The 25,686-nt window shown below is 46.9% G+C and overlaps 1 protein-coding gene across 5 annotated transcripts in view; it reads left to right on the top strand.

Annotated features, from left to right (window-relative positions):
* The window catches only part of ZFYVE26 (zinc finger FYVE-type containing 26), a 68,648-nt gene that overhangs the window by 39,546 nt on the left and 3,416 nt on the right, over window positions 1–25,686 (top strand). For 3 of the 5 annotated variants that reach the window (XM_059914488.1, XM_059914489.1, XM_059914492.1), the window contains 14 exons: window positions 464–600; window positions 2,607–2,638; window positions 3,432–3,568; window positions 4,511–4,731; window positions 7,337–7,484; window positions 7,775–7,984; window positions 8,461–8,679; window positions 13,403–13,600; window positions 14,268–14,467; window positions 15,244–15,385; window positions 15,688–15,747; window positions 16,854–17,036; window positions 18,148–18,192; window positions 20,484–21,004. In XM_059914488.1, coding sequence (XP_059770471.1) covers window positions 464–600; window positions 2,607–2,638; window positions 3,432–3,568; window positions 4,511–4,731; window positions 7,337–7,484; window positions 7,775–7,984; window positions 8,461–8,679; window positions 13,403–13,600; window positions 14,268–14,467; window positions 15,244–15,385; window positions 15,688–15,747; window positions 16,854–17,036; window positions 18,148–18,192; window positions 20,484–20,687 — 2,136 coding nt within the window. In that variant the 3' untranslated portion in view covers window positions 20,688–21,004. Of the gene's footprint in view, window positions 1–463; window positions 601–2,606; window positions 2,639–3,431; window positions 3,569–4,510; window positions 4,732–7,336; window positions 7,485–7,774; window positions 7,985–8,460; window positions 8,680–13,402; window positions 13,601–14,267; window positions 14,468–15,243; window positions 15,386–15,687; window positions 15,748–16,853; window positions 17,037–18,147; window positions 18,193–20,483; window positions 21,005–21,670; window positions 22,886–25,686 lie in introns of those variants that run through there. The other 2 variants (XM_059914490.1, XM_059914491.1) reach the window with 2 other exon arrangements.

The following is a 25,686-nucleotide window of genomic DNA, read 5'->3' as shown; positions in this document are numbered from 1 at the left end:
TGTCTGTTTCCTCCTCGTGTATAAAAGCGGTGTAATATATCTATCAACCTCTTATGATGAAATAAGGCAGTATTTGTAAAAGCATCTTGAAAAAAGGACACTTTTTCATCATCATCAATACCATGTAGACATGTGATCCTCACTGGCTGAGAAAGTCACTTCTTCCCCACTGCTTTTTGCGGTGTCTTCACATGTTTCCTCCACAAACAGGCAAGACTTGTCAGGAGCTGTTGAAAAACTGTCCATGACTTGGACATCTTTGTCCATCAGATGAGAGAGATCTTTAAATGTCAGCTTCTTGAAGGCAAGGACTAGTGTGTTCTTTCTCAATAGAGGCCCAAGCACATGGTATTGTTAGTAAGTCACAGGTGGCTAATTCCAAGGATAAATGTATTGACGGCTGCTCACAGGTCCTGCAGTCTCACCTTCTCTTCCTCCTTCTCTTCCTGATGACACTCCTCAGTTTAACAGGCGTCATCACTGTCGCCGCTGTGGTCGGCTAGTGTGCAGTTCCTGCTCCACTAAGAAAACGGTGGTGGAAGGCTGCCGAGAGAACCCTACTCGCGTGTGTGACCAGTGCTATAGTTACTTCAACAAAGAGTGAGTGTCCTGCAGCGGGGCCACTGCTGCTATTGACCACTGCACCCTCCCCCGGGTCCTGACAATCCTAGGAGTCTCATTATGGAAAGCGTCTCAAATCTGAGCAATTACAAAAAGTTTTCATTTCACATTCACACTGAAATGCCATTAACTCTACAGTGTAATGTTTGACCCTGGTCAGAGAGACTTCTAAGAGAGGAAGTAGGGGTGAATAGAAGCAGAGATCAGAGCTCTTACATGATGTTCTCTCTGGGATCAGGACACTTAATTCTTCGGCCTGTCCCCTAACTGAGGCCATTGGCCTGTCCCCTAACTGAGGCCATGGGCCTGTCCCCTAACTGAGGCCATGGATCTTAGTTTTCCAACAACCTCACCTCTTTTCCAACCACTCTTGCTTCAGTTGGTCTCAGCTGGACTCCAAAAGACACGTTCAGCTACTGAATGTTGGGGCCTCACTTGCATCAGCTCTCACTAAGCTCATCATTCTGGCTTGTTATCCACAACTAGAAGAGTCCACACACTTTCCTGTGCACAGTTCAGCTGAGAACAAGCCTCAGAAACTGCTCATGCCTCTGGCAAGACAGGTCAAGACTGTGTTTGCCAGCCCAGTATTGCTCAATCTTTTCCACTACTTCTAGCAGCAGAGGAGGGTGAAACTAAGACTCCTAGAGCGTGTGGGAATATGAGCCAAAGCAGCCATCCAAGAGGAAAATTACTTTGACTTCTTCATGTTTTACTAACAGACTTAAAGGGATTTTACATTCTGCCCAATAGCTCAACAGCATTTTCGTGTTTCTTTTACTATGAACATTTTTTTAACATTATTTACCATGGTGATTACTGACCTGATAGGAAGGAAGACATGCCGCGTTCATACCACAGTTTCTGTGACCCTGGCGTACCACTGCCTCCCTCTGGGTGGGGGACAGGGAAATTACCCATTTTTCATACTGCTGAGATTTGAAATGAGCAGTTGGTATCAGTGAGGATTCTTTCATTCAGCAATCACTGAGCAATAATCACTTTGCCCTCGAGGAGCCCCCATTTTAGTGGGGAGACAGCCAAAACACAGACCACAGAGCCCTTGGGTAAGTGCAGTGCGGAGACACACCCAGCTTAGCCCAGTGATCAGGAGGGTTTTCTAGAGGTGTGGCACTTGGTCTGAGACTTAGAGGATGAGAAGTTGGTAGGAAAAGAAGCCGAAACAGAGCATGCCCAAAAGTGGGAGTAACAACTGCAAAGGTAGGGGCAGGAGAAAATGTGAGTCCTTTGAGGAAGTGTAAATAGGTAAGTGATGGGCTAAGGTTCTGGACTCAGAGGCTGGCAGCTGAGCTGGGAGGACCTAGGGAATGGCACAAAGGCTTGGAGCTTGCTCTTTGACAGCATGGGCTGGGGTTGACCAGAAGGCTCCTCGTGCAGGTGATAGACTTGGGCTGTGGCTTGTGACATTGGAATTTAGTGGTTGGTGGCACCAACTGAACTTGATCAGAGCCCGTAGCAGTGTGGGGAGGACTTTTATGGGTTGAGCAGAGGTCATGGGTGGTAGGAGATGGTCTCAAGAGGCAGCCAAGCCATAAGGAGCTTTGTCTGCTAAACTGCAAATGTGGAATATTTTACCCTGAGGAGCTATCAAAGAATTTTAAGCAGAAGCATGACCAGATTTGCATTTTTGAAAGCTTGCTGTAGCTACAAAGTAGAGAATAGCTTGGTAGACTCAAGGAGACCAATTGGGAAGCTATTGCAAAGGCTCTAGCATTAAATGATGAGGGCCCTCTCTGAGGCAGGGATGAGGAGAGAGATGGGGACATTTAAACAAGTATTTTAAATGGAACGGGCAAGAAGTGGTAAGTGGTTGGCTGTGACAGGTGAGGGAGAGAAAAGAGTTTTGGATGATTCCCTGATAATCTCACTCGAGTAACAGTAAAGGTCAGTGCTATACACTAAGCTCAAAACAAAGAGCATGAGGCGGGATTCAGGTATTTCACTTTTTCTTTCTCTGTTTCCAGTGCGCCAGAGGAGAATCCAGGACAACCAGGAGGTAAGGCTGAATCACATTCCCTGTGACTTTTTTTTTTTTTTTTTTGCCGCACCACCCAGCTTGTGGGATCTTTAGTTCCCCAAACAGAGACTGAACCCACGCCCTCGGCAGTGAAAGTGTGGAGTCCTAACCACTGGACCACCAGGGAATTCCCTCCCTGTGACTTTTTGTCTCTATGCTCAAGTTGGCTCTTCCTTCAGCATATCTGCTGTAACTGACACCCTCAGTGGCAACTCGGTCCAACAGGTTGACCAAAGAAAATTCTTGGCATTTCTGTCAGGCTATTTCCCTTAAGGTTTGTCATCATATTAACCTATCATACTGGCCCATTAGCTTCCAGCATCGAGAAGGCCAGCAGCCAAAGAATTTGGTTCTTAACTTTTAGTAGCTTATTTCTCTTTCTTCCCCCCCCTAGGTTTCCCTTCACCACCATCCTGCCTTCCAATGCTCCCTCCTTCCCCTCGGTAATCACTATTAATAGTTTGGGCAGGTTAGTTTTTAGAATAGCTAGTGGCTCATCCCTCCATTTGGGAAGCATGCACCATTCATAGTTTCTCGTGTGAAGCAACAAGTTTGTGTGACAAACATTGTAACACTCATTCCAGGTCTGTGCCTGGAGAAGAAAGTTTGAGGTACCCAAGGTGGTCTCCTAAAGGAAATAAAAGGGACCAAAAGGAGAGGAAGGGCCCTAAGATATCAGGCAGGGATCTGCCTGCAGCTCGTGGCTCCCTGGGCTGGGCTAGACTGGACTGCCGGCCAGTGAATGACACATGAACGACATTTGTCTTCTCAGCACCAGACAGCCCCAAGAGCGAAAGCCCTCCATACTCAGCTGTGGTGAGAGTCCCCAAAGCAGCTGAGGTGGAATGGATTTTGGATCTGAATGAGGAGGAAAATGAGCTGGTGCGGAGTGAATTTTACTATGAGCAGGTAATAGCAATAAAATGTGACGGTCATTTGAGTTTCCTTATGATGTGTAGTAGCATGGCAGGAAACGCAGAGTTGGGCAAACACAAGCAGGCCTTCACTTGCTTACAGTGTAATATCGTGGGAGCTAAGACAAGTAAACCAGTTAAAGCAGAAAATGAGGAACAGCTTGAGAAATACACAAGAGGAAATCAGGAAAGGCTTCGTGGAAGAGGTAGCATTTAAGAGGAGCCTTGGAAGTGCAGTAGGAGTTTGACAAGCAGAAGTTGGGGTGTCCTGAGTGGAGTGAGGATAGGAGAAGGACAAAGAGTTCCAAACTCAGACATCCAAGCGAAGGCACAGTATCAAAAATGATTGGGGAATTAGAAGTGGTTTAATTTGGAGAGAACATAGGGTGTTAATAGAGAGGCAGGAAAGGTAGGGTTGAAATAGGCTATTTATGTGTAGGGCCTTGCACTCTGCAGTAAGATATATGTACTTGGTAGGCATCAGGGCCATGGAAGGTTTCAGAGTGTGCTTTAGGAATATTAATTTAGCAGCACTGTTTCTAGTGGCTTGAAACAAAGACTTCTCCAGGTAGCCAGACAAGCAAGATGACTATCATCCAAGCCAGCATTAAGGAGCACCTGCGCTAGTGGGACAGTAGACTAAAAAAGAAGGGCACCTACAGACATTCCCAAGAAGTAGGTAACACGTGGACACAGCTGCCTTCCTCCCTGTAAGGAGACAAAAACCTAGCAGCCAGAACTTTGCCAGTGCTACTTAGAACTTCTGAAGTATGTTTAGCTCTACTTCTGCTTTGCTGTGGGATTTTTGGCTCCTTCCCTCAGGATTTTTCAAGCTTTGTGAAACGGGAAGAATAATTCCTCCCTCCCAGCTACATTTGAAGACTTGCTTTGTTCCAGGAACTCACAGTGTGCTTCTCTCCTCTTCCACCTGGGCCAGGCCCCCAGTGCCTCCTTGTGTATCGCCATCCTGAATCTGCACCAGGACAGCGTTGCCTGCGGCCACCAGCTGATTGAGCACTGCTGCAGGCTGTCCCAGGGGCTCACCAACCCGGAGGTGGACGCAGGGCTGCTCACAGACATCATGAAGCAGCTGCTGTTCAGCGCCAAGATGATGTTCGTCAAGGCGGGCCGGAGCCAGGACCTGGCTCTTTGTGACAGGTAAGTGGAAATGAGTCTCTCTTCTTTTACATGGTGGTCATGTCTATCCAGCTTCTTTTTCTCACCCTACTGTGGGTTTTCACCTCCCAATCCTCTGACAAGACATGCTGAACTGTTTTGCATCTCCCTTTGACGTTGATGAAATGCTGTTACCAGATCACAAGCAGTCTTTCCTCTCCCTACGTTGACAGCCTGTGTTCTTCTCTTTCCCTGAGTGGATCCTCAAGGCAGGTTCTCTAGCTATAGAGTCTTTCTTTTCCAGTTGGAAAGAAAGACTGGTTAATTTGTAATGAAAATCAATTTTGGAGAGCACCTTTAGTCTCTGTGGAACTTTCTGGCTTTTAAAGGAGATGTGTCCTCTACCATAGTCTTGACCAAATTCGGACTGTGGCCTCAGGGAGTTCTGGGTAACAGATCTATCAAGCACACTGCGGACTGGTCTATCCCTATGTCCCAGGGAGGAATGTGAGTCATAAAGTAGAAGTTTCTATGGAAAAGCGAGGATTAGGCCCCAGCTCCCTACACAACCTGCTCTGCCTCCATTCATTAACCTGACAGTGAAAACTCCCAATTCCCGGCTTATCCACCCAGATGTGTGACTCACGTTGTGCATTCCCAGCTCTCAGTCCTAGCCAGATTTGAGAGCGAAGAGCATAATTTTCTTTGACGTGTCAGTGCTTCAGGCACTTGCCCAGAGTACTGGCCTGCAAGCTCACCAGATAACAGAGAGCACAGTGGCTCTCAGCTCCACCGCTTCCTAGCTCTGTAATCTTAGAGTCTGTTAACCACTCTGGGCCTCAGTTTCCTCCTCTAGAAAATGGGGGTGATAATAATACTTATTTCATATGGCTGTAAAGTGAGAGTACTGTATCCATATAAAGGGCTAAGAACTGAGCCTGTGTACTCCAAAAATGTTAGTTTTATTATTCTTATTAGCAAAAACCAGAAGGTTGAGAAAGGCAGAAGGAGGTAGGACAGAAAGTGGAAGGAAATATAAAGGAGTTAATTTCACTCATATCAAGAGGCAAAAGATTCTACATCATTTTTCAAGTTGACAAATGAAATATGAGCTGTATAATATGTTAAATACAATTTTTTTAAATAACCATGAAAAGAACCAAAACTCTACAAATTTATCAGAAATGGAGGAGAAGGGAAGGAAAGAACAGAAACCATTTTATATAGCAAAAGGTAGAATTTAAGGCAAAAATAAAGATATATCTAAATATTTCTCAACTATCAGAAATGTAAATGAGATAAAATCTTATTAACAGAAAAGGATACTTAGATGGGGGCTGGAGAACAAATCTAACAGCAAGTCCTATACTTCCTTCAAAATCTAATATAGATGGAGGAAATATCCACTTTGGGCTAAGGGAGCAGAAATTAAGGAAGTCCTTGCTTCGGTAGGATTCTCACCCATCCCCAGGTGCCATGGGCTTCTCTGACGCTTAATAGCAGTGGTTTCAAATTACACATTCTTTCTCCCCAGCCCTGGAATCGGTACACTCACCCCAGGGAATCGCTGCACTTGTGCCCAGTTGCTGATGATAGTAGATTCATCTCTCATGTGTGTTTAGAACTCCTGGTTTGCAGAGTATTTTTCCACTGTTTTTAACTCATACCTTCTTCTGTAGACAAATAAATAAATGTTTAAAAACAAAACTCACACCACCTGTTACACACGTCCAATACATTATGATACCGAATTTGCTTTTACACACTATACTCTCCCCTGCCCATCCCCACTAGGTTGAGAATCACTGATGTACTAAATCCCTTTCCAGGGAAATCAGTGGACAAGTCAGGATCCGCAGAGGGTTTTGATAGAATTATGATACAAGATTCAAGAACCTTGAGTGTAGGCCTGTCTCAGGCAGGGCTAAACAGAATGATCCCAGACAGCTCTCTGGGCTCCGTTGTTATAAGGTTTTTGCAATCACCAGGTGTCAGGAATAAGATCAAAGGCAGCAGTCCTAGTAACAAGAGTCCATCCTTAACCCAGAGAAAGGATGTCAAGTCCAGGGCACTCGAATCTGAGGCCCCTGCCCAGCAGCACCTCCAGAGGATGGTAGTGATGTGACCTCTGTACTGACCGGGAGTGCTGGCTGCCGATACAGTCCATATACGCTCTCCCAAGCAAGCAAGGTTCCAGAGAAGCAAAAAGAAACGGGTAGCTTGCGAGCTCCCAGCGTTCGGTATAAAGGCCTTGCCTCAAAATAGGAGACCTGAGTGTCCCGGAGCGTCCGTACTCCATGTATTGATAGCTAACGTTTGATGAGTGCCTACAAAGCTCTAGACACCACCCTAAGCTCTTTTCCTTCGGTTATTTCATTTTATCCTTAAAACTCCCTGTTATTCTGTCCATTTTACAGATGAGTAAATTGAGGCTGAGAAAGGTTAACTAACTTGCCCAAGGTCATAGAGCCGCTAAGTGATAGAGTTGAGTTTCCGAGAGTCTGACTCCAGAGTCTTTTCTCCCATGTACCTCACAGTTCTCATTATCACATTTCACATTGGAAATGAAATAGAAAACCTTTAAGGAGCACCTGTTCTTGGGATGACCCTGTGGAGCCTCACTGCCTTGCCCTTTTCCTCCCTGTAGCTACATCAGCAAGGTAGATGTGCTGAATATTTTAGTTGCTGCTGCCTATCGCCACGTGCCATCTCTGGATCAGATCTTGCAACCAGCCGCAGTAACCAGGCTAAGGAACCAGCTTTTGGAAGCTGAGTACTACCAACTGGGCGTTGAGGTGAGGCACAGACAAAGCTGACATCTACCCCAGCGAGTTACCTTCTCTAGTTGTCCTTGGCCATGGGGAGTGTCTAGGGCATGTCCAGTTTGCCAGCGTGAGAGTAATGGCAGGTGGGGTGGTAGGGAGGGAAATGATTGACACCAAGGGGATAGAATCGGTCTTTGGGACCGACACCAAGGGGATAGAATTGGTCTTTAGGACCAACACCAAGGGGATAGAATCGGTCTTTGGGACCCTCAGGCATGGCTGTGGGTGCCTCTTCCTAAAAGGAGCAGTTTTTCCTCCAGGTCTCCACAAAGACTGGCCTTGATACCACCGGGGCATGGCACGCTTGGGGCATGGCCTGCCTCAAAGCTGGGAACCTCGCCGCTGCACGGGAGAAGTTTAGTCGCTGTCTGAAGCCCCCTCTCGACCTCAATCAGCTGAGTCATGGCTCAAGACTGGTACAGGATGTGGTTGAGTACCTGGAGTCCACAGCGAGGCCACTTCTATCCGTGGTAAGAGCACAGCAGGCAGAGGGTGGGCTCCAGGGCCAGGGGGAGGCCCAGGAGCAGTAACGGCCTGGGGAGAGTATCAGCTTCCATTCAGCTGACAGTGGCAGCCCTGGCTCAGAGCTGTCAGGTTTGGATTTCGTTCTTTCCATTATATATGGTTAGATAAGTCATAAAGAGTCAAATTTCAAGAAAAAAAGAAAACTAATTTTAAAACAATGAAAATCACATATAATCCCATACCCAGACTTAAGCAATATTTAGATTTTAGTGAGTTTTCTTTGTTATGTTTTTGATTTAATTGGTGTTATACAGTTTATAATATATAGAATTTTATATCCTGCCTGTTTTCTACCCTTAAAACTATGTAATAGTGAGCACTTTTCCACATTGTTAAATATTCTTTGAAAACAGTATTTCCAGCGGCTGCTGAGAACTCCCTGAGTTCCACTGTTCCCTCACAGTCTGTCCTCTCTTGGCAGCAAGATGATGATTACTTGGCCACCTTGAAAGAGCTGGAAGCTACCCTTCGGACCCAGAGCCTCTCTCTGGAGGTGATTCCTGAAGGGAAGATCATGAACAACACCTACTACCAAGAATGCCTCTTCTACCTGCATAACTACAGCACCAACCTGGCCATCATCAACTTCTATGTGAGGCACAGCTGCCTGCGGGAAGCCCTGCTGCACCTGCTCCACAAGGTGGGACTTGCAGACATGGCTCTCACACGGCAGTGCCTGCTTTGCCCACTTGGCTTGGCCCATCCAGTTTTCATGGAGGCAGTAACCCCCCTTAACCTTACCCCAGGGTTGAGCTATGAGATCATCTCTGGCAAAGTCAGGTCCAAATGGTAAATTCTAGGGAATTCCCTGGTGGTCCAGTGGTTAGGACTCCACACTTTCACTGCCGAGGGCCCGGGTTCAATCCCTGGTCGGGGAACTAGGAACCTGTAAGCCTCATGGTGCAGCCAAAAAAACAAAGCAAAACAAAACACAAATGGCAAATTCTATCTGCACAAATCATGATTTGATGAGTGTGCGAAAGTCTTAACCTGGATCCCAGATGGCCCTTCTGACTGGCAGTGACAAATTTCATCCCTTCTCCCAGAAATTTAGCAGAACCAAGTAATAGCTGAGAGCATGGTCTCTGGAATGATATGCTTGGTGTAAGTGGTGTGACCTTGAGCAAATTGCCTAACCTCTCTGTTTCCACACACTTCCCACCTGCTCTGGGCTGTGTCCTGCTGCTGACCCCAATGCTCATCCACTCAGGGTTGTTACCACAAAGGCCAGGAAGCACCCATGAGCCAGATCCTAAATTTGGGCCACAAGTATCTCATAGAAGGAGAGTGTGCCCTCCATTTTTTCCTCTGACATCCTCTGCCCTCCTCCCACGGGGGGCAAAGGCACCCCTGAAGTGCATTATTTCTTTGGAGCCATTGTTAAGCCAAGTCAGAACTCTGTTTCACCATGACTCTTTGGCCTTCTCTTTTTTATCTGAAAGTCCCATGAAATTTTTTTTTTTTTTTAACTTTTCTTAAAATTTATTTATTTATTTTTGGCTGTGTTTGGTCTTCGTTTCTGTGCGAGGGCTTTCCCTAGTTGCAGCAAGCGGGGGCCACTCTTCATCGCGGTGCGCGGGCCTCTCATTATCGCGGCCTCTCTTGTTGCGGAGCACAGGCTCCAGACGCGCAGGCTCAGTAGTTGTGGGTCACGGGCCTAGTCGCTCCGCGGCATGTGGGATCTTCCCAGACCAGGGCTCGAACCCGTGTCCCCTGCATTGGCAGGCAGACTCTCAACCACTGCTCCACCAGGGAAGCCCCAGTCCCATGAAATTTTTCTGAGGAATTGACTGATTAGTACCAAATTTCATATAAAATTAAAGGAGCTTGAGGTATGCTTTAATTCCAATCTGCTGCCTTCATCCAAAATGGCAGCCACTGAAAGTTTACAAATAGGCATATCTTCTAGGATTTCTCCAAGTGAGTCAACAGTACAGAGTCGTGGTAGCCATACCCCTACAGGACAGCGAAAGGGAAATGTTTTTACTACTGCCTTAGCTACTGTGTCTTAACCGGGTGTCAAGGATATTGTAAAAGTTATATTATCTGGCGTTTAATTGCTAACCTGTTTCCTTTTCTTCAGTTTCCAAAAGAGTTTTGAGGTAAAGCTACTTCACCTCACCCAGTTCTGTTTCTTCTAACTGATGACCACTCCAGAGGGTTAAGCTGCTTACTTACTTATTTCGGTATAAGCTGACGACAGCATTGCCCCTGCTTTACATTAGTCAGAGCTAGGAAAGAAGGCTTCTTTTTATCTCCTGTAATCACAACTACCCTTGAACTGCTCAAGCAGGTGGGGAACAACAGAAAAAAACATTGTGAAAATTACGACTGAATGCCTAGAGCATGGAAGATGTGGTGTTTCTAGCCTCATTCCCTGCCTTTTCACCCCTTACCCACCATACTGCCCCAGAGTGAGCTTTCTAAAACATAGTACATGTTATTTATGTTATTCTTAATTCATGTTATTCCTCTCTCTAAAAGGCCTTCGGTGGATCCCCATGGCCACAAGATGAAGTCCAAATTCCTTAGCATGAATGCAGGACCCAACAGTATCAGGCCCCCTTATTTCTCCAGTTTATTTTCACTGCAAATCCTAGCTATGCTCTATATTCCAGACTTGCCAAACTACTTAAATTTTCCTGGTTGTGCCATTGCCCTTTCTTACTTCCATGAGTCTGCATTGCTGTCTCCTCGTACCTAGAATGCCCTGCCCCTCCTTGTTTTCTTGAAAAACTCCTGTTTATCCTTCCAGACCCTCTGTATTGAGCATTCACCTCTTCCTATAAACCATCACTGTACCAGAAACATAACTCTGTTATTGCATTTATCCCACTGGATTGCAACTATTTATTTACAATTGTGTCTTCGCATCTGGAGCAAGAAGGCCCATATTTACCTTTCCGGGTGTCTTCAGGCACCTAGCCTAGTGCCAGTTATGAATGAATGAGTGGATAGATGAATGGATGAAATGGAAGTTCTTTTTTTTTTGGCTGTGTTGGGTCTTCCTTTCATTGCTGCACACAGGCTTTCTCTAGTTGCGGTGAGCGGGGGCTACTCTTCACTGCGGCTAGCGGGCTTCTCATTGCGGTGGCTTCTCTTGTTGCGGAGCACAGGCTCTAGGCATGCGGTCTTCAGTAGTTGTGGCTCGCGGGCTCTAGAGCGCAGGCTCAGTAGTTGTGGCACACGGGCTTAGTTACTCCACGGCAGGTGGGATCTTCCCGGACCAGGGATTGAACCCGTGTCCCCTGCACTGGCAGGCGGATTCTTAACCACTGTGCCACCAGGGAGGTCCCAAAATGGAAATTCTTAAGGGGTTGAATGGCCAAATGGTTTTCTTTTCTATGACTGTGGAATGGGGGTTTATGACTCACGGTCTCTGAACCACAGATGAACTTCAGAAGTGAGCAGATTAGTATGTGTTTGCACTTTGCTGATGAGTTGGTCTATGATATTTATCATGTATTCATTCATCCAAGAAATAGTTATTAAGTAGCCAAGGACTATTCTTCACAACAGTGATGAAAAAAAAAAGGCAGACAAAAATAGCTGCTCTTTAAAACTTACATTATAGTAGGGAGAGAGACAGTAAACAAGATAATAAGATACATAGTGTAGGTGACGAGTAATAAGAAGAGTAAAGTGGGGGAGAGGGAAGGGATGGATTGTATAATTTTAGACAGGGTGCCCAGGACAGATGACATCTGAGTAAAGGCCTAAAGTAGGTGGGGAATGAACTGTGCAGATTGTGGAGGAAGCATGGTCCAGGTGGAGGGAGTAGCAAGGGCAAAGGCCAGGGCAGCTTGAGCAGAGTAAGCTGGGGAAAGGGTGGTAGCAGATAAGGTCAGAAAGCTAACAGGACCTAGATCATTTAGAGCCTTGTAGACATTATGAGGACTTGGGCTTTGTGCTAAGTGAGAAGGAAAACCATTGGAAGATTTTGAGCAGAGAAGTAACATGATCTGACTTACGTTTTAACCGAATCATTCAGGTTGATTGGTTGGCATTAGTCAAAAAAGAGGCAGGAGTGGAAGATGGTAGACCAGGGAGGAGGCCATTGCAATCATCCAGGCAAGTGGTGATGATGACTTGGGCCAGGATGGTACATGGAGGTGGTGAGAAGTGGTCAGCTACGTACAGATTCTGTATGTATTTTGAGGTGTAGCCAATAGAATTTGCTAATGACTTTTATGTTGTGGTGTAAGAGAAAGATGGCTAAGGTTTTTGGCCTGAACAAATAGAACAAAATTGCCATCTGAGAAGGGGAAGACTGCAGAAAGAGCAGATTGGGAAGAAACAATCAGGAGTGCAGTTTTATATCAATATGTATCGTTCTCTAGATACCAAAGAGGACTTTTTGCGTCGGCAGTTGGGTATAAGTTAGGTATACAATTCTGGAGTTCAGAAAGAATAAACAGGCTGGGAATAGAGATTTAGACATAATCAGCAGATAGATAAATTTAAAGCCCTAAGACTTATGAAATCAAAAGAGTGAGTAAAGAAGAGAGAACAGGGACTTCTCTGGTGGCACAGTGGTTAAGAATCCACCTGCCCTTGCAGGGGACACGGGTTCGAGCCCTGGTCCAGGAAGGTCCCACATGCCACGGAGCAACTAAGCCCATGCGAGGCACCAGTACTGAGACCAGGTGCTGCAACTACTGAAGCCTGCGCACCTAGAGCCCGTGCTCCACAGCAAGAGAAGCCACCACAGTGAGAAGCCTGCGCACCCATCGAAGAGTAGCCCCCGCTCGCCACAACTAGAAAGAAAGCCCACGCGCAGCCAAAAAACCCAACGCAGCCAAAATAAAGAAAAGAGAACAGCTCCCTCCTAAGCCCTGGAGAGATTAGGAGGAATCAGCAAAGGAGACCGAGAAGGCATAGCCAGAGAAGTAGAAAGAAAACCTGGTGGGGGTGGTATCCTGGGGGCCAAATAAAGAAAATTTTTCAAGGAGGAAGCCATCAGCTGTATCAAAAGCTGTTGACAGAGCAGGTGGAAAACAAGGACTAAGAATTTTAGATTTAACAACATAGAGGTCATTGGTGACCTAAGCGGCAGTTGCAGTGGAGTTGTAGGTGCAAAAGCTAGATGTGAGTGAGTTCAGGAGACAGTCACCGGAGAGGAACTGGAGACAGGGAGTGCAGATAACTCTGTCAAGGAGCTTTTCTGTACGGAGAAGGAGAGAAGGGGAGCAGTCACTCGAGCGGGATTCTCAAAGGGTTCTATCTGTGATGTGCAAACAGATAAGACGCACCGCTGTGGGAGGATGCTGAAGGGCTGTGAGTGGAAGGAAACTCAGAATGCGTCCCAGACAGTGCCAGAACCAGGCTCAAGACTTCTGACTTTTTGCTTTGCCCTGCTCCAGGAGAGTCCCCCAGAAATCTTCATAGAAGGCATTTTCCAGCCAAGCTATAAAAGTGGGAAGCTACACGTTTTAGAAAACTTGCTAGAATCCATTGATCCAACCTTGGAAAGCTGGGGAAAGTACTTGATTGCCGCCTGCCAACATTTACAGAAGAAGAACTACTACCACATTCTGTATGAGCTACAGCAGTTTATGAAGGTAAAAGCAGCCCCATCCTGCCTTCTACCTCTGTCCCTGTTGGCCTGCCACGTGGGGAGACCATGCAGGATGAGGGAACAAGACTGTCGTTTTTGCTCCTGGCCTTGCTCCTTGACTAAGCCTACAGCAAATCCATGTTACTCTCTAGCATTCTTACATAATATCAGGATTTCCATTCTCATCCTAAAGAGGCAGACTTTAATCTTGTCAGTAATAGCATTCTTCAGAATTCAGGGAATGTAAAGATAAAAAAGAGGGATATGGTAGTTTCAAGATAAACATGGGGCATGAATGCAGAATTCATAAGGAATGAAGGAGAAATAAGTGTTTTTGGAGAAGATGTATGAAAGGAGAGGAACCATGTTTCTTCCAATCTGTCTGAGGGTGGCCAACAGTAAATCACAGAGAAATTGGCTTATTCAACGCCAGAGTAAAAGTGAAGGCAAGTCGAATGGAGAATCAGAAGTCTCCTTGTTAAAGATCTCTTGTGGTGGAATAACGTCCTACCTAAGGTCCCAGGCGGTCAGTTCACTTTCGGATCTCTTGGGCCTCTGAGGGAAAGGGTGCTGGCAGCCAGGCTTCACGGGGGGAAATCAGATCAGAATTCTCCTCACACCCCCCGCCCTCCAAATCTCCTTTGACCTGAACATTCATTTTCCTCTTCCAGGACCACATCCGGGCCGCCATGACCTGTATTCGGTTCTTCAGTCACAAAGCAAAGACATATACGGAGCTGGGAGAGAAGCTCTCTTGGCTGCTTAAGGCCAAGGACCACCTGAAGATCTACCTCCAAGAAACCTCCCGCCGTACTGGAAGGAAGAAAACCACCTTCTTCCGAAAGAAGATGACGGCAGCTGATGTGTCAAGGTAACTTGGGGTTCAGGGAACAGTTGGGGTGGGGCAGAAAGGCTGGAACCGAGGGTCTGTCGGTGATGCAGCTGCTCTTGCCCATCTCTGAACTCTTGGGAAACAAACACATACACGCACACACGTAACAGGAATCATTCTTGGATGACAGTGTCCGGTACAAGCCTGGAAAGCTGCCAGAGGAGCTTGTAGGAGAAGAGGAAGGTAGGGGAGGGGCAGGAACCGGGATCACATGTGACAGTCAGACTAAGCCCCTACCCCTTACAAGAGGCAAAAGAGGTCCTGGGTGATCTGGCCCCTGCCTGCATCTCCATCTTACCTCATGCTACTCTCTCCTTTCTCGTGGCGCTTCAGGCACCCTGGCCTCCGGGGGGTTCCTCAGCACCCCAAGTCCTTCCCTCCTCTCAGCGTTTTTGCTGAGAACACAACATCTGAAGTAAATGCTCCACCGCTACCGTTTATCCCTTCACGGTCCCAATCGCTAGATACTTGATGTGTCTGTCTGTTATCCATCTCTCCTCTGGCCTCTGGACTCTGCAGGGCAGGGTTCATGTCTCTCTCGACCGCTGTTGTTGTTAGTAGCACACCGTGCTCCATAAACACTCATCAGCCACTTTTGTCTTGTCGTAACTGCTCAGAGGGTATTTTGGATCTCTTTTCCCTCCACATCCTTCTGCCTTTTCTGTTGCCATCCTATTATGATTTCTCAGTCACCTGGCCCTAGTTACTCCTGAGGCCCCTCCTGAGGCTAGACTGTGCATCTCCTGTCACCATAGGCACATGAACACACTTCAGCTGCAGATGGAAGTGACCAGGTTCTTACATCGCTGCGAAAGTGCTGGGACATCTCAGATCACCCCCTTGCCTCTGCCAACCCTGTTTGGAAACAACCACATGAAAATGGATGTTGCCTGCAAGGTATGCACGATGCGTCAGACCTCCGGCAGGCTGCTCTCTTTCAGAGTGCCTATCATACTTGTAATCGTCTAGTTATCATTAATTCAGTCATTCTTTTGATGGCTGCCTCCCCGATGGAATGAGAGCCCCGGAAGGCTGGAGATCGAGTCCGTTTTGATTACTCTTGTATCGCTAGTGCCTGCACTCAGTAGAGTCTCCACAAATATTTGTTGAATAAATGAATGAATGAGGGCCTCGTTCTTGATTGAGGGGCTGCTCCAGTAATTCTTGCTTCTTCAAGCATGTTTCCCTCTCATTTTCAGGTCATGCTAGGAGGGAAAAATGTAGAAGATGGTTTTGGAATTGCATTCCGTGTTCTGCAGGTATGACTCAGATTACTCAGGATTATACCGAGGGCGATTAGCACATGACCACAGTTCTGTGAGAGATCATTCTTCAGAAAATTTTTATCCCAAGGAAAGCAGATTTACATGTACATCAAGGATGAAATCAACAGGAGGGCTGTTACAGAACTAGGTCAAATTCAAGACCGTAGGCCACTTTGCCAAAAGCCAAGCAACCAATGACGAGTTCATCAAAAGCTATCAAATAACTACCTGAAACGAGGTCTAGGAGAGTTCCACACAGCTGTCCTCATTGCGGGGGAGTGTGGCTGGAGGAGGTGGCAGAGGGGCTGCGGTGCGGGGGTCCTATTCAGTGGGAGGGGCCACTGGCAGCAAGAGCTGCCCCTCCATCCTTCTGCCCATGAGCCGGCTCGAGGCTTACATTTTCTGTTGCTTGTGATAAGAGGACACGGGTACAGCTGTGGCTCTGGAGCAGAGGATGGAGCAGGGCGCCAAAACCATGAAAAGCCAGACCACTCCCCACCACACAGTGACACACAGGCACGCTGAGGCCCATCACCCTCCAGGCAGACATGGTCTTCACGCACTGTGCACCTAAAGGATCAAAGACAACAAACAATCTGACAGATTTCTTTCTTCCCACCCATTTTCCATGTTGGACAAAGACCCCAAGGCAACAAAATGTTTATCTGGTAGTTTCTAGCAAATCAGTCTTTTGGTGAATTGGTCTGTTTCCTAACACCAAGGCATCTCTTAACAGAGCACCAAGTGTCCAGGGCAGCCAATATCAGCCCCCGACATCCATTTTCCAAGAGAAAGGTGACTCGTTAGAGAGAGAATGAACTGGTCTTGGGCATTTGATTAGAATATTTTCAGAAAGTGACACGGCAGCAAGTGAGATGTACCAGTGTAGATATCAAAGTTACGATATTTATGGATGCTTCCTAAATGTCTGCCAAACTCCAAAAGAGGAACTTTTTGCTGATTGTTTGTTTATGTATGTTCTCTATTGGGACTACAGTCTTGTCTACCCCAAGCCCAGTGGGAGCTCTGTAAATGTCACCTTCCTTCCCGCCATTGGTGTCCCTGCCTCCCTACACCCATCACCCCATGTTCTGTTCTAGGACTTCCAGCTGGACGCTGCCGCAACCTACTGCAAAGCCGCCCGGCAGTTGGTGGAGAGGGAGAAGTACAGTGAGATCCGACAGCTGCTCAAATGTGTCAGCGAGTCAGGCATGGCGGCCAAAAGTGACGGGGACACCATCCTCCTCAACTGCTTGGAAGCGTTCAAGAGAATTCCACCCCAGGTGCGCTCACCCCCAGAACTCTCAGCTCCTCTATCTATTTCAGTGTCTTCACATCCCCCTGTTTATTTTTCTCTCCCCCATACTGTACCTGAAACTCTACACGATCCCTCTGTCTTTCTGACCCCTCTGTAATGATGGCCTCACTAATCAACCCTTCCCTGGAAAGAAAATTCATGGTGATAACCACTATATCCAGAGACCGTCCCTCAGCATCCCATTGTCTGATGCTGTTGGCACCCGGAAGTGTCTGCGGACCGACAGAGTTGAGTTTCTCCCTGTGATTGTAGAGGAGGTCATCGTGGGCCTGTAGGTGGCCTTTGAAGCATGTCGCCTGCAAAACTGTCCCCCGATGGCTTCCTACTGGGGTGAACAAAGCCACATCCTTTTTTTTTTTTAATAAATTTATTTTATTTTATTTATTTTATTTTTGGCTGCGTTGGGTCTTCATTGCTGCATGTGGGCTTTTCTCTGGTTGTGGCAAGCGGGGGCTACTCTTCCTTGCGGTGTGCAAGCTTCTCATTGCAGTGGCTTCTCTTGTTGCAGAGCATGGGCTCTAGGCGTGCAGGCTTCAGTAGTTGTGGCTCACAGGCTGTAGAGTGTAGGCTCAGTAGTTGTGGTGCACAGGCTTAGTTGCTCCGCAGCATGTGGGATCTTCCCAGACCAGGGCTTGAACCCGTGTTCCCTGCATTGGCAGGCAGATTCTTAACCACTGCGCCACCAGGGAAACCCCACATCCTCTCTTGAAGGCCAAGGACAGGCCTCTTGTTTGCTGTTGCTTCTCAGATTCCCAAGCTTAGTGTTATCATTAGCTTTCTTCTGTTGCTCTTATAGCAGGAGTTGAGTTTGGTTTTTGTGGGTTTTTTGGCCATGCCACGTGGCTTGTGGGATCTTAGTTCCCCGACCAGTGATTGAACCCGGGCCCTCAGCAGTGAAAGCATGGGGTCCTAACCTTTGGACCGCCAGGGAATTCCCAGGAGATGAGTTTGTAGAGAAGGGTCAGGCAGGCATCCCCACCCTGAGTCAGAACGGCTGGGCTGAGGCTGGGTTGGGCCCCGGCTCCCACGCTGGGGACCCCTCCATGTCATGACTACTGTATCTCTGTTCTGCACAGGAGCTGGAGGGCCTGATCCAGGCGATAAACAGTGATGACAACAAGGTGAGCAGAACTGTCTCCATACCCAGTAACGCTCGGGAACAGCACTTTGGACTTGCCTTTTCACCTTTATCCTTTGCTCGCTACCATTCAACCTGTATCTCGGCCTCTTTGTTATCAGAGGTGGGGCTGAGACCCAGATAGGGGCGTAGAAGGGAGGGAATAGGTGGGGAACATGAGAAACCTGACCACATGAGCCTTTGCCCTCGCATTTCTTTATCCCCCAAGACACATATGTCCTAGGCTGCTCTCAACTCTCCATTTCCTATGGAGGTTTTCTCTCAGAGCCCTAGGAAATCCTCACTTTCATCTTCAGATTGACTCACTGAATGAGGTTCTCAGAGTGAGCAAGCATCTCTTTATCCTGGAGGAACAAGGGTACCCTCTACAGTAAGGAAAAAACCCACCCAACCCTTTGACAAACAATGTCTATTGGTGCCTCAGTCTCCAGAACAGGCCTTGCCCCTGAGGCCTGCAAGCTCTTCCTGTTGAGTAGGAAATCGGTGAACCTTTGTGAAGGGTGCCAGCTGCTCCTGTTTGTGGCTCACCGCAGGTTCAATCCACCTGCCATCTGGAGGAAGGCCCACAGGCCAAGAGAGGCAGGAGAAAACCAAGCCAGCCTGCCCTGGCCACTAGCAGAGGAATGATCTGGCAGCTGAGTCCCTTGTGAAGAACACTAATGTTAGGCAAACAGCTTCTTACGCAACCACTTTGCTGCTCCCCCTGGCGGTATTGCTAATCCCTGGACTGATTTGCAGGGCATTTTTCGTTTGAGGGTTTAGGGAGAACCTGTTCGTAACATTTCTTCACTTAATTCTGCAACATCCTGATGAGATCCTGTGGAAAGGATGGAATTCTGACATCCTGAAATGTGGAAAATTACTTTTCTAGAATCCAAATGAGAACCCGACAGCCAGGCCAGACACCCAGGTTTCTAGATTCTCCGACTATGGTTCTTTTCCAAGCCTTCAGTGATCCGCCTGCTCTGTAGGACAGAGACTTTGTGCCTGGGAAAGATGGACACTGAAAGCTACACCGTTGTTGTTACTTTTTCAGGTTTTTCCTGGCAGCAGCTGTTCTAACACACTTACGTGATCTCAGGTCACACGTTCAGTTTCTATTCCAGACTTTCTGGAAAAATGCCCTTCTCCTCTAGGTAGGAACTTTGCCTGCCAACTTGTGATATTCTGTTTAACGTACACTGGTGCCAAGCGGAGCTGAGGGCCTGGGTGAAGCGAATGTCCTAGGGCAGCAGGTAGATAACCGTACTGCAGGACTTGATCACTGCAGTGAGCTCAGACATGTCAGAACATGTCTTCTAGCTGTAGGCGATTATCTATAATTGAGCTTAGGAAAGGAAGACTTTAGTGACCAAGGTAAAAAAAGAAGATGGAGCATTGAAACATCAAGAGAGAAGAGTCCCCTCCAACCACCAGAAGGACTGTCACGGCAGAAAGGCAGCTGCTAGCGGGAGTTCTGAGGCAACTCGCCTGGGCCTTGCTGTTCGCTGGCCTGGAACCCTGGCTAACCAGGGGGTTGCTGGTGACGTCGTGGCCAGGGAAGGCAGGGGCTCTCGTCTCCACCCAGCTGGGCATTCCTGAGCTGGAGGGTGTCCTGAATGTAGGAAACTGAGCTGCCTCTGTGCCAAACTGCAAGTCAGATCAACCTGGGATCACGCCTTATTTAGAGTTTTTCTAATTGTGTGTCTGCGTTTTCTTCCCCACATTTCCTGTTAAAAGATTTTTAATTCAGCAGGTCAGAAACAGAAAATAGAGAAAGGGGCTCTGTGTGCCCATTGTAGGGGGCAGGTATGATGACTCATTCATTCACTCATTCACTTCATGCATATTCATTGAACACCTGCATGCCAGACCCTGTGCTAGGCACCAGGAATGGTTAGAAAAAGCGGACACTATTCCTGCCATCCTAGCCAAGGAGGCAGTCATCAGTCAAATCATCAGCCAAATAACTACAAAACCACAGTTTGTCGGCAGTGAGGCCAGGAGGAAGCTGGAGAGCCCAGGAGAGAGGAGGGCCTTGGAGGGAGTGGATAGAGGCCAGACTCTGCCTGCCTACCTTCTTTTTGAAATTCTTAGCTTATTTGTAATAACTTTTTACACTATAAAATAACACTGTAATATTTAAAGAGTGGCCGTAATGTAATAAAAGGCAAGAACCCAATTATTGATTGGTAGGTGAGAAGTGGTATCTCATCTGCTTGAGCTCTCTGTGTGCCTGTTGGTGACTTGTTAGTGATGGTTTCTTTCCCGCTGTTTCTTACACCCAACTGGCAGGTTCAGGCCTACCTGACGTGTTGCAAGCTGCGTTCTGCCTACTTGATCGCTGTGAAGCAAGAACACTCACGGGCCGCAGTCCTCGTCCAGCAGGTGCAACAGGCCGCCAAGAGCAGTGGGGACGCAGTAGTGCAAGACATCTGCTCCCAGTGGCTTCTGACAAGCCACAGCCGGGGTGCCCACGGCTCGGGCTCCAGGAAGTGACCCTGGGCTGCGGGGCCTGACAACTGTGGGAGGAGAGTGATGGGCATGCTTCCAGCTCTTTCCTCCTGTGGGACGGGACTTCCCTGGCTCCACCCCAGGTGGGAAAGAGCTGGAATTGGACCCGACTTGCCATCCTGGGCAAAGACAGGACCTTTCACGCAAGTGCCATGTTTCTGTAAAATTGTGGAGTGTGTGTGTGTGTCTGGAGATGGCCAGTTCTTTCTACCTCAGAGTGAGTGTGTGTGTGTGCACGCCCATCGCGCTCATGTTTACGCCGAGGCATTTCTGAACAAATGAAACTCTCCCCCCACTGCAAAGAGGCACTTTACTTTAGACTTCTGCCGGTCTGAAAACCTTCCCCGCGTTTTTGGTTCTTAACCCGGGTTCATCCTGTTTGTACACAGTTCCCTCTGTGTGGAGACGTTCCAGTAGCTCCTCGTGACTAGAAGTGTTTTAACAGAGAATTATAGAGCAGCATCAAAAGGATTGCCTCTTTTTCCCTCCTTCCCTTCCCCAAACTCAGAGATGGCTTTAGGGCAGGTGCTTCCTGTGGTATAAAACCATTCTGAGTGTCTCTTCTCTCACGAGCGCCAAGAGTTACCATGAATCTTTGGAAGGTGGTCTGAACAGAAAGGTCCTCAGGTGCTGGCATCTGAAAGCTGTGGCTACCCGTACACGTGATGGGGTCTGGAGCCCTACACATGGGCAGGAGGGGTGCCATCACGTTTATCCACAGGGAGAGAAGAGGGAACCTCTCCAAACAGGATTGCAGGAGAGTTGTTTACAAGCAAAGAACTGGCCTTTGTCAATATCCCTGCTGCAAAGTGAGAGAAAGTAGCTTCTCTTTGAGAGTCTGGGGAGAGAAACAGTAGCCAAGACCCTGGGACTGAATGGCTAGACTTTGCCTGTTTGAGTTACAGGCCTATTTGTGCCCCTTAAATTGGTTAGGAAATCACTTCCTCTTCCCTCCTGCTTCTCTTCAGTCTCTTCGGAACAGAAGGATGGACATGCAGAGACCCAAGGTCATTGAGAAGGCAGTGCACTTCTTTGTCTTAACAAAGGGAGTCACAGGTTCACTTTGAAGTTGGGCCAGCAGACAAGAATTAAACAAGGGGGGCTTCCCTGGTGGCGCAGTGGTTAAGAATCCTTGCCTGCCAATGCAGGGGACAGAGGTTCGAGCCCTGGTCTGGGAAGATCCCACATGCCACGGAGCAGCTAAGCCTGTGCGCCACAACTACTGAAGCCTGCGCGCCTACAGCCCATGCTCTGCAACAAGAGAAGCCACTGCAATGAGAAGCCCATGCACCGCAACGAAGAGTAGTCCCCGCTCGCCGCAACTAGAGAAAACCTGTGCACAGCAACAAAGACCCAACTCAGCCATAAATAAATAAATAAATAAATAAATTTTTTTTTAAAAAAAAAGAACTAAACAAGGGGATGATGAAATAGGTCATGTCCAGTTGGGCAACTAGGTGAAGTGCTCCTTTAATAAGCATTGGTCTGTCTTCCCACCGGAGATGTGACAGCATTTTGGAAAAGGTCTGCCATAGTCCATGACTTGGATTTGCAAATGAGGGGTGTGAGGAAAGCTCCGCATCTGCGAGCCTCCCACCAGCCAGAGCTCAGCCTGTTGATCTCACGTTTGCTGCTGAGAGAAACGGGAGCTAGAAGCCAAAGTCACTATCTCTGGTGCTTAGAAACCCTGTGGATTTCCCTCTGAACCAGGTTTTTTTAATAGTAAACAACTGTAAGAGCATCTGTCAGATTCAAAGTTTTGGTCCTCTTAGGGGAGAGGCTGAAAAGAAAATACTAGACCCCTTTATGGGGAAGTGTGACAAGTGGCTTTTCCTTCTTTGAGTCATAGAATGCATCTGTCTCCCAGAAAACATCATTTCCTGGCATCTGCTTGCCCTTCTGAGTCTGCCCTTTTTGCACTGAACATAAGCACTTTATATAAATGGGTTGCAAATCTTACAGCCCTTAATTTGGGATGTTAAGACCAGATTTTCCTGACTCTCTCCTCAACTAGTTGAACTATAAAATAGGCAACCATTGACTAGACTGACATAAGATGAGGCTAAAGGCTTTTGGGCATCAAGCTGTGGTCTCCAACAAAAAACAAAATAACAAACTAATGGACACGTCAAAGGGTTGAATGTTTTACTACAAGCAAGTCTTAATAAATTGTCCTACAAGTTCTTGGCTTCATGGCTCCTTTGTGCTGTCTTGCTCTTATCCTTCCCTTCCTTCGTGCCTTGTGTTCTGTGTGGAGAGAAAAGGTGAGTGGGAAACATGAGATGGCCTTCAGCTCCTGAACTTCTCTAAATGATTCCCATCATAACTCAGGACTCTGGTTAGGATTTATCTCAAGATTCCTAATATGTTAAAAACTATTAGTGTACTCTCTGCCACCAGGAAACTGTTTTGCTTCATTCAGAGTGGTGGGTGGAGGTAGGTTATACATTCATCAGGTATAGAAGGCAAATGAGAAGTCCCTCCCACCCCTGTCCCCTTAGCCCAGTGCCCTCCCAGAGGCCACCAGGGTGACCAGTTTCTAACATATAGTTCCAGAGCTATTTTATGCATAAAGAAGCAGTAACGCCTAAAGTATTTCGTGGTGAAGGTACACTGTAATTATTTAACCAGTCTCTGTTGATGGACATTTTAGGTTGTTGCCATCTTTACCTCAACAGATGATGCTGCAGGGAATCATCTCGAATACCCTAGGTCAGAGGATATGTGCATTTGGTAAATATTGTCAGTTGCCTTCCAAAGAGGTCATGGCAATTCACTCTCCCACCAGCACTGTAGGACAGTGCCTACTTTCCCACAGTTATCAAACTTTGTAGATCTTTGCCAGTCTGAGAATGAAAAATGGAACTCTGAAGTTTTTTTTTCAAGCTGTTAATTCTACGTATCTTTTTAATAGCAACCAAACTGTGACTCTGAAATCAGGTGTAGGGTCTTTAGGGAAAGTAGAACTCAAGTTGGGCTTAGATAGTTTTCTTGCCACCCTCTGACAGCACGCGTGTGCAGTATGATATTTGAACAGTAGCATTGCTGCCATTATCACCTTTCCCCCGAAACCTGATCTCATCCAATTTCTCATTTAAAAAAATAAACAAAACTTCAAAAACAAACACAACAAACAAAAAGTAATGATGAAAGTAGACCTGAAAACCACCTGTTTGGGATTTGGCACAAAGATGCGTCACAACAAAGGAAATTGGAACACCCAACCTAAACCTAGGATAGAGGACACTATGTTTAGAAACCTGAGATGTTCCAAATTTACCAGATATCTTTGGCTGGAGCTTAAGTGAAGTAGATCAAACGCTGTCAGACTTTTCATACTCAAGCAACCAAATATCAATAGTCACAGTTACCCTGAGGGAAATGGCCTGTTCTGGGTCATCATCCTCTCTTCCACAGTAATGATGTTGACTAACCCATCCTTGAAACCTCCGATTCTACAATAAATTTATTCAACATCTGGTTTACTGAAGGGCTTCTTTGGTGGAGTGCTTTCCTGCTCCCTATTTCTTCACATTCTTATTTCTGCTTGGAACTCTTTAACCACCTCCGCTACCCCAACCCTCCAGTGTTCTGTTGTTAAAACCCTTTCGTCAAGCCCCCTTCAAGTACCTTTTCTACAAATTATTTGCTGCTCTGGCTATACTTCCTCTTCATCCCACTGAAGGGCTAAAATTCTTCAAGGTCTTATCCATTCTCTCTTGACACTCTTATACTCTCCCATACAATCCCATAGCTTCAGCAATCATCTTGATTGGCTGAGTTCCAAGTCAAATTTCTCCCCCTTTTTTCCACAGCAGATCCACCTTTTGATTGCTTCCTGGAACTCACCCAGATGGCTGACCTGCCTGCCTCTAAAAATAGTAGCATGTCCAAAATGGAACACATCCTATTCCACCCACAAACCTAATCTTCCTGTGTCAGTGAATATTAGTATCAATTAATTAATGTTATTATTACTATTGTGCATGCTGCCTGGGTTAGAAACCTCAGGGGTTCTCTGTATTGACTTTCTGTTCCCTTCTCAATCAACAAACATTCAAGTACCTACCATGCATATATCCAGTTGAAAGCCAAATCCTTTCATCCTACTTTCCCAGTCAGAAGACACTGGCCCTTCCACTGCATCACCTTACTTCAGGTGCTTGTCACTTTCTCCCCTGACTGTTGCAGAAGCCTCTTTTCTTCACCTCAAACACCTATCCAAAAGTTGGTCCTCCTACCAACTCCATATTAACAAGCAATACTTCTAGAAGAATAAACAACTCTATCATCTTCAGGCATAGGAAGTCTTTCTAAGCAGATACAAACCCAAGGATCCTTGAAACATTTAATTGTCATTATTGTAGTTAAAATGCCCATAACAACAACAACAAAAAAATGACCATTTTAACCATTTTTAAGTGTACAGTTCAGTAGCATTAAATACATTCACATTGTTGTGCAGCCATCACCACTGTCCCTCTCCAGAACTTTTTCATCTTCCCAAACTGAAATTCTGTACCCATTAAGCACTAACTCTCTGTCCGTCCCCCCACTGCTGCCAGCCCCTGGTAACCACCGTAAGGAATTTGATCTTTGTTTGTCATATATGTTGCAAACATGTTTTTCTAGGTTTTGATGGTCCTTTATTTTTGTTACAGTGTACTTTATTTATTTTATTTATTTATTTTTATTTATTAATTTTTTTGGCTGCCTTGCGTCTTCGTTGCTGCGCGTGGGCTTTCTCTAGTTGCAGCGAGCAGGAGCTACTGTTCGTTGCGGTGCGTGGGCTTCTCACTGCGGTGGCTTTTCTTGTTGTGAAGCACGGGCTCCAGGCGCACGGGCTTCAGTAGTTGTGGCTTGAAGGCTCTAGAGCTCAGGCTCGGTAGTTGTGGCGCATGGGCGTAGTTGCTCCGCGGCATGTGGGATCTTCCCAGACCAGGGCTGGAACCTGTGTCCCCTTCATTGGCAGGCGGATTCTTAA

Source organism: Balaenoptera ricei, chromosome 2, assembly GCF_028023285.1.
Source record: "Balaenoptera ricei isolate mBalRic1 chromosome 2, mBalRic1.hap2, whole genome shotgun sequence".
NCBI classification, from domain to species: Eukaryota; Metazoa; Chordata; class Mammalia; order Artiodactyla; family Balaenopteridae; genus Balaenoptera; species Balaenoptera ricei.
Note: the sequence above shows the minus strand (reverse complement) of the source record. Positions and strands in the feature narration are given on the sequence as shown.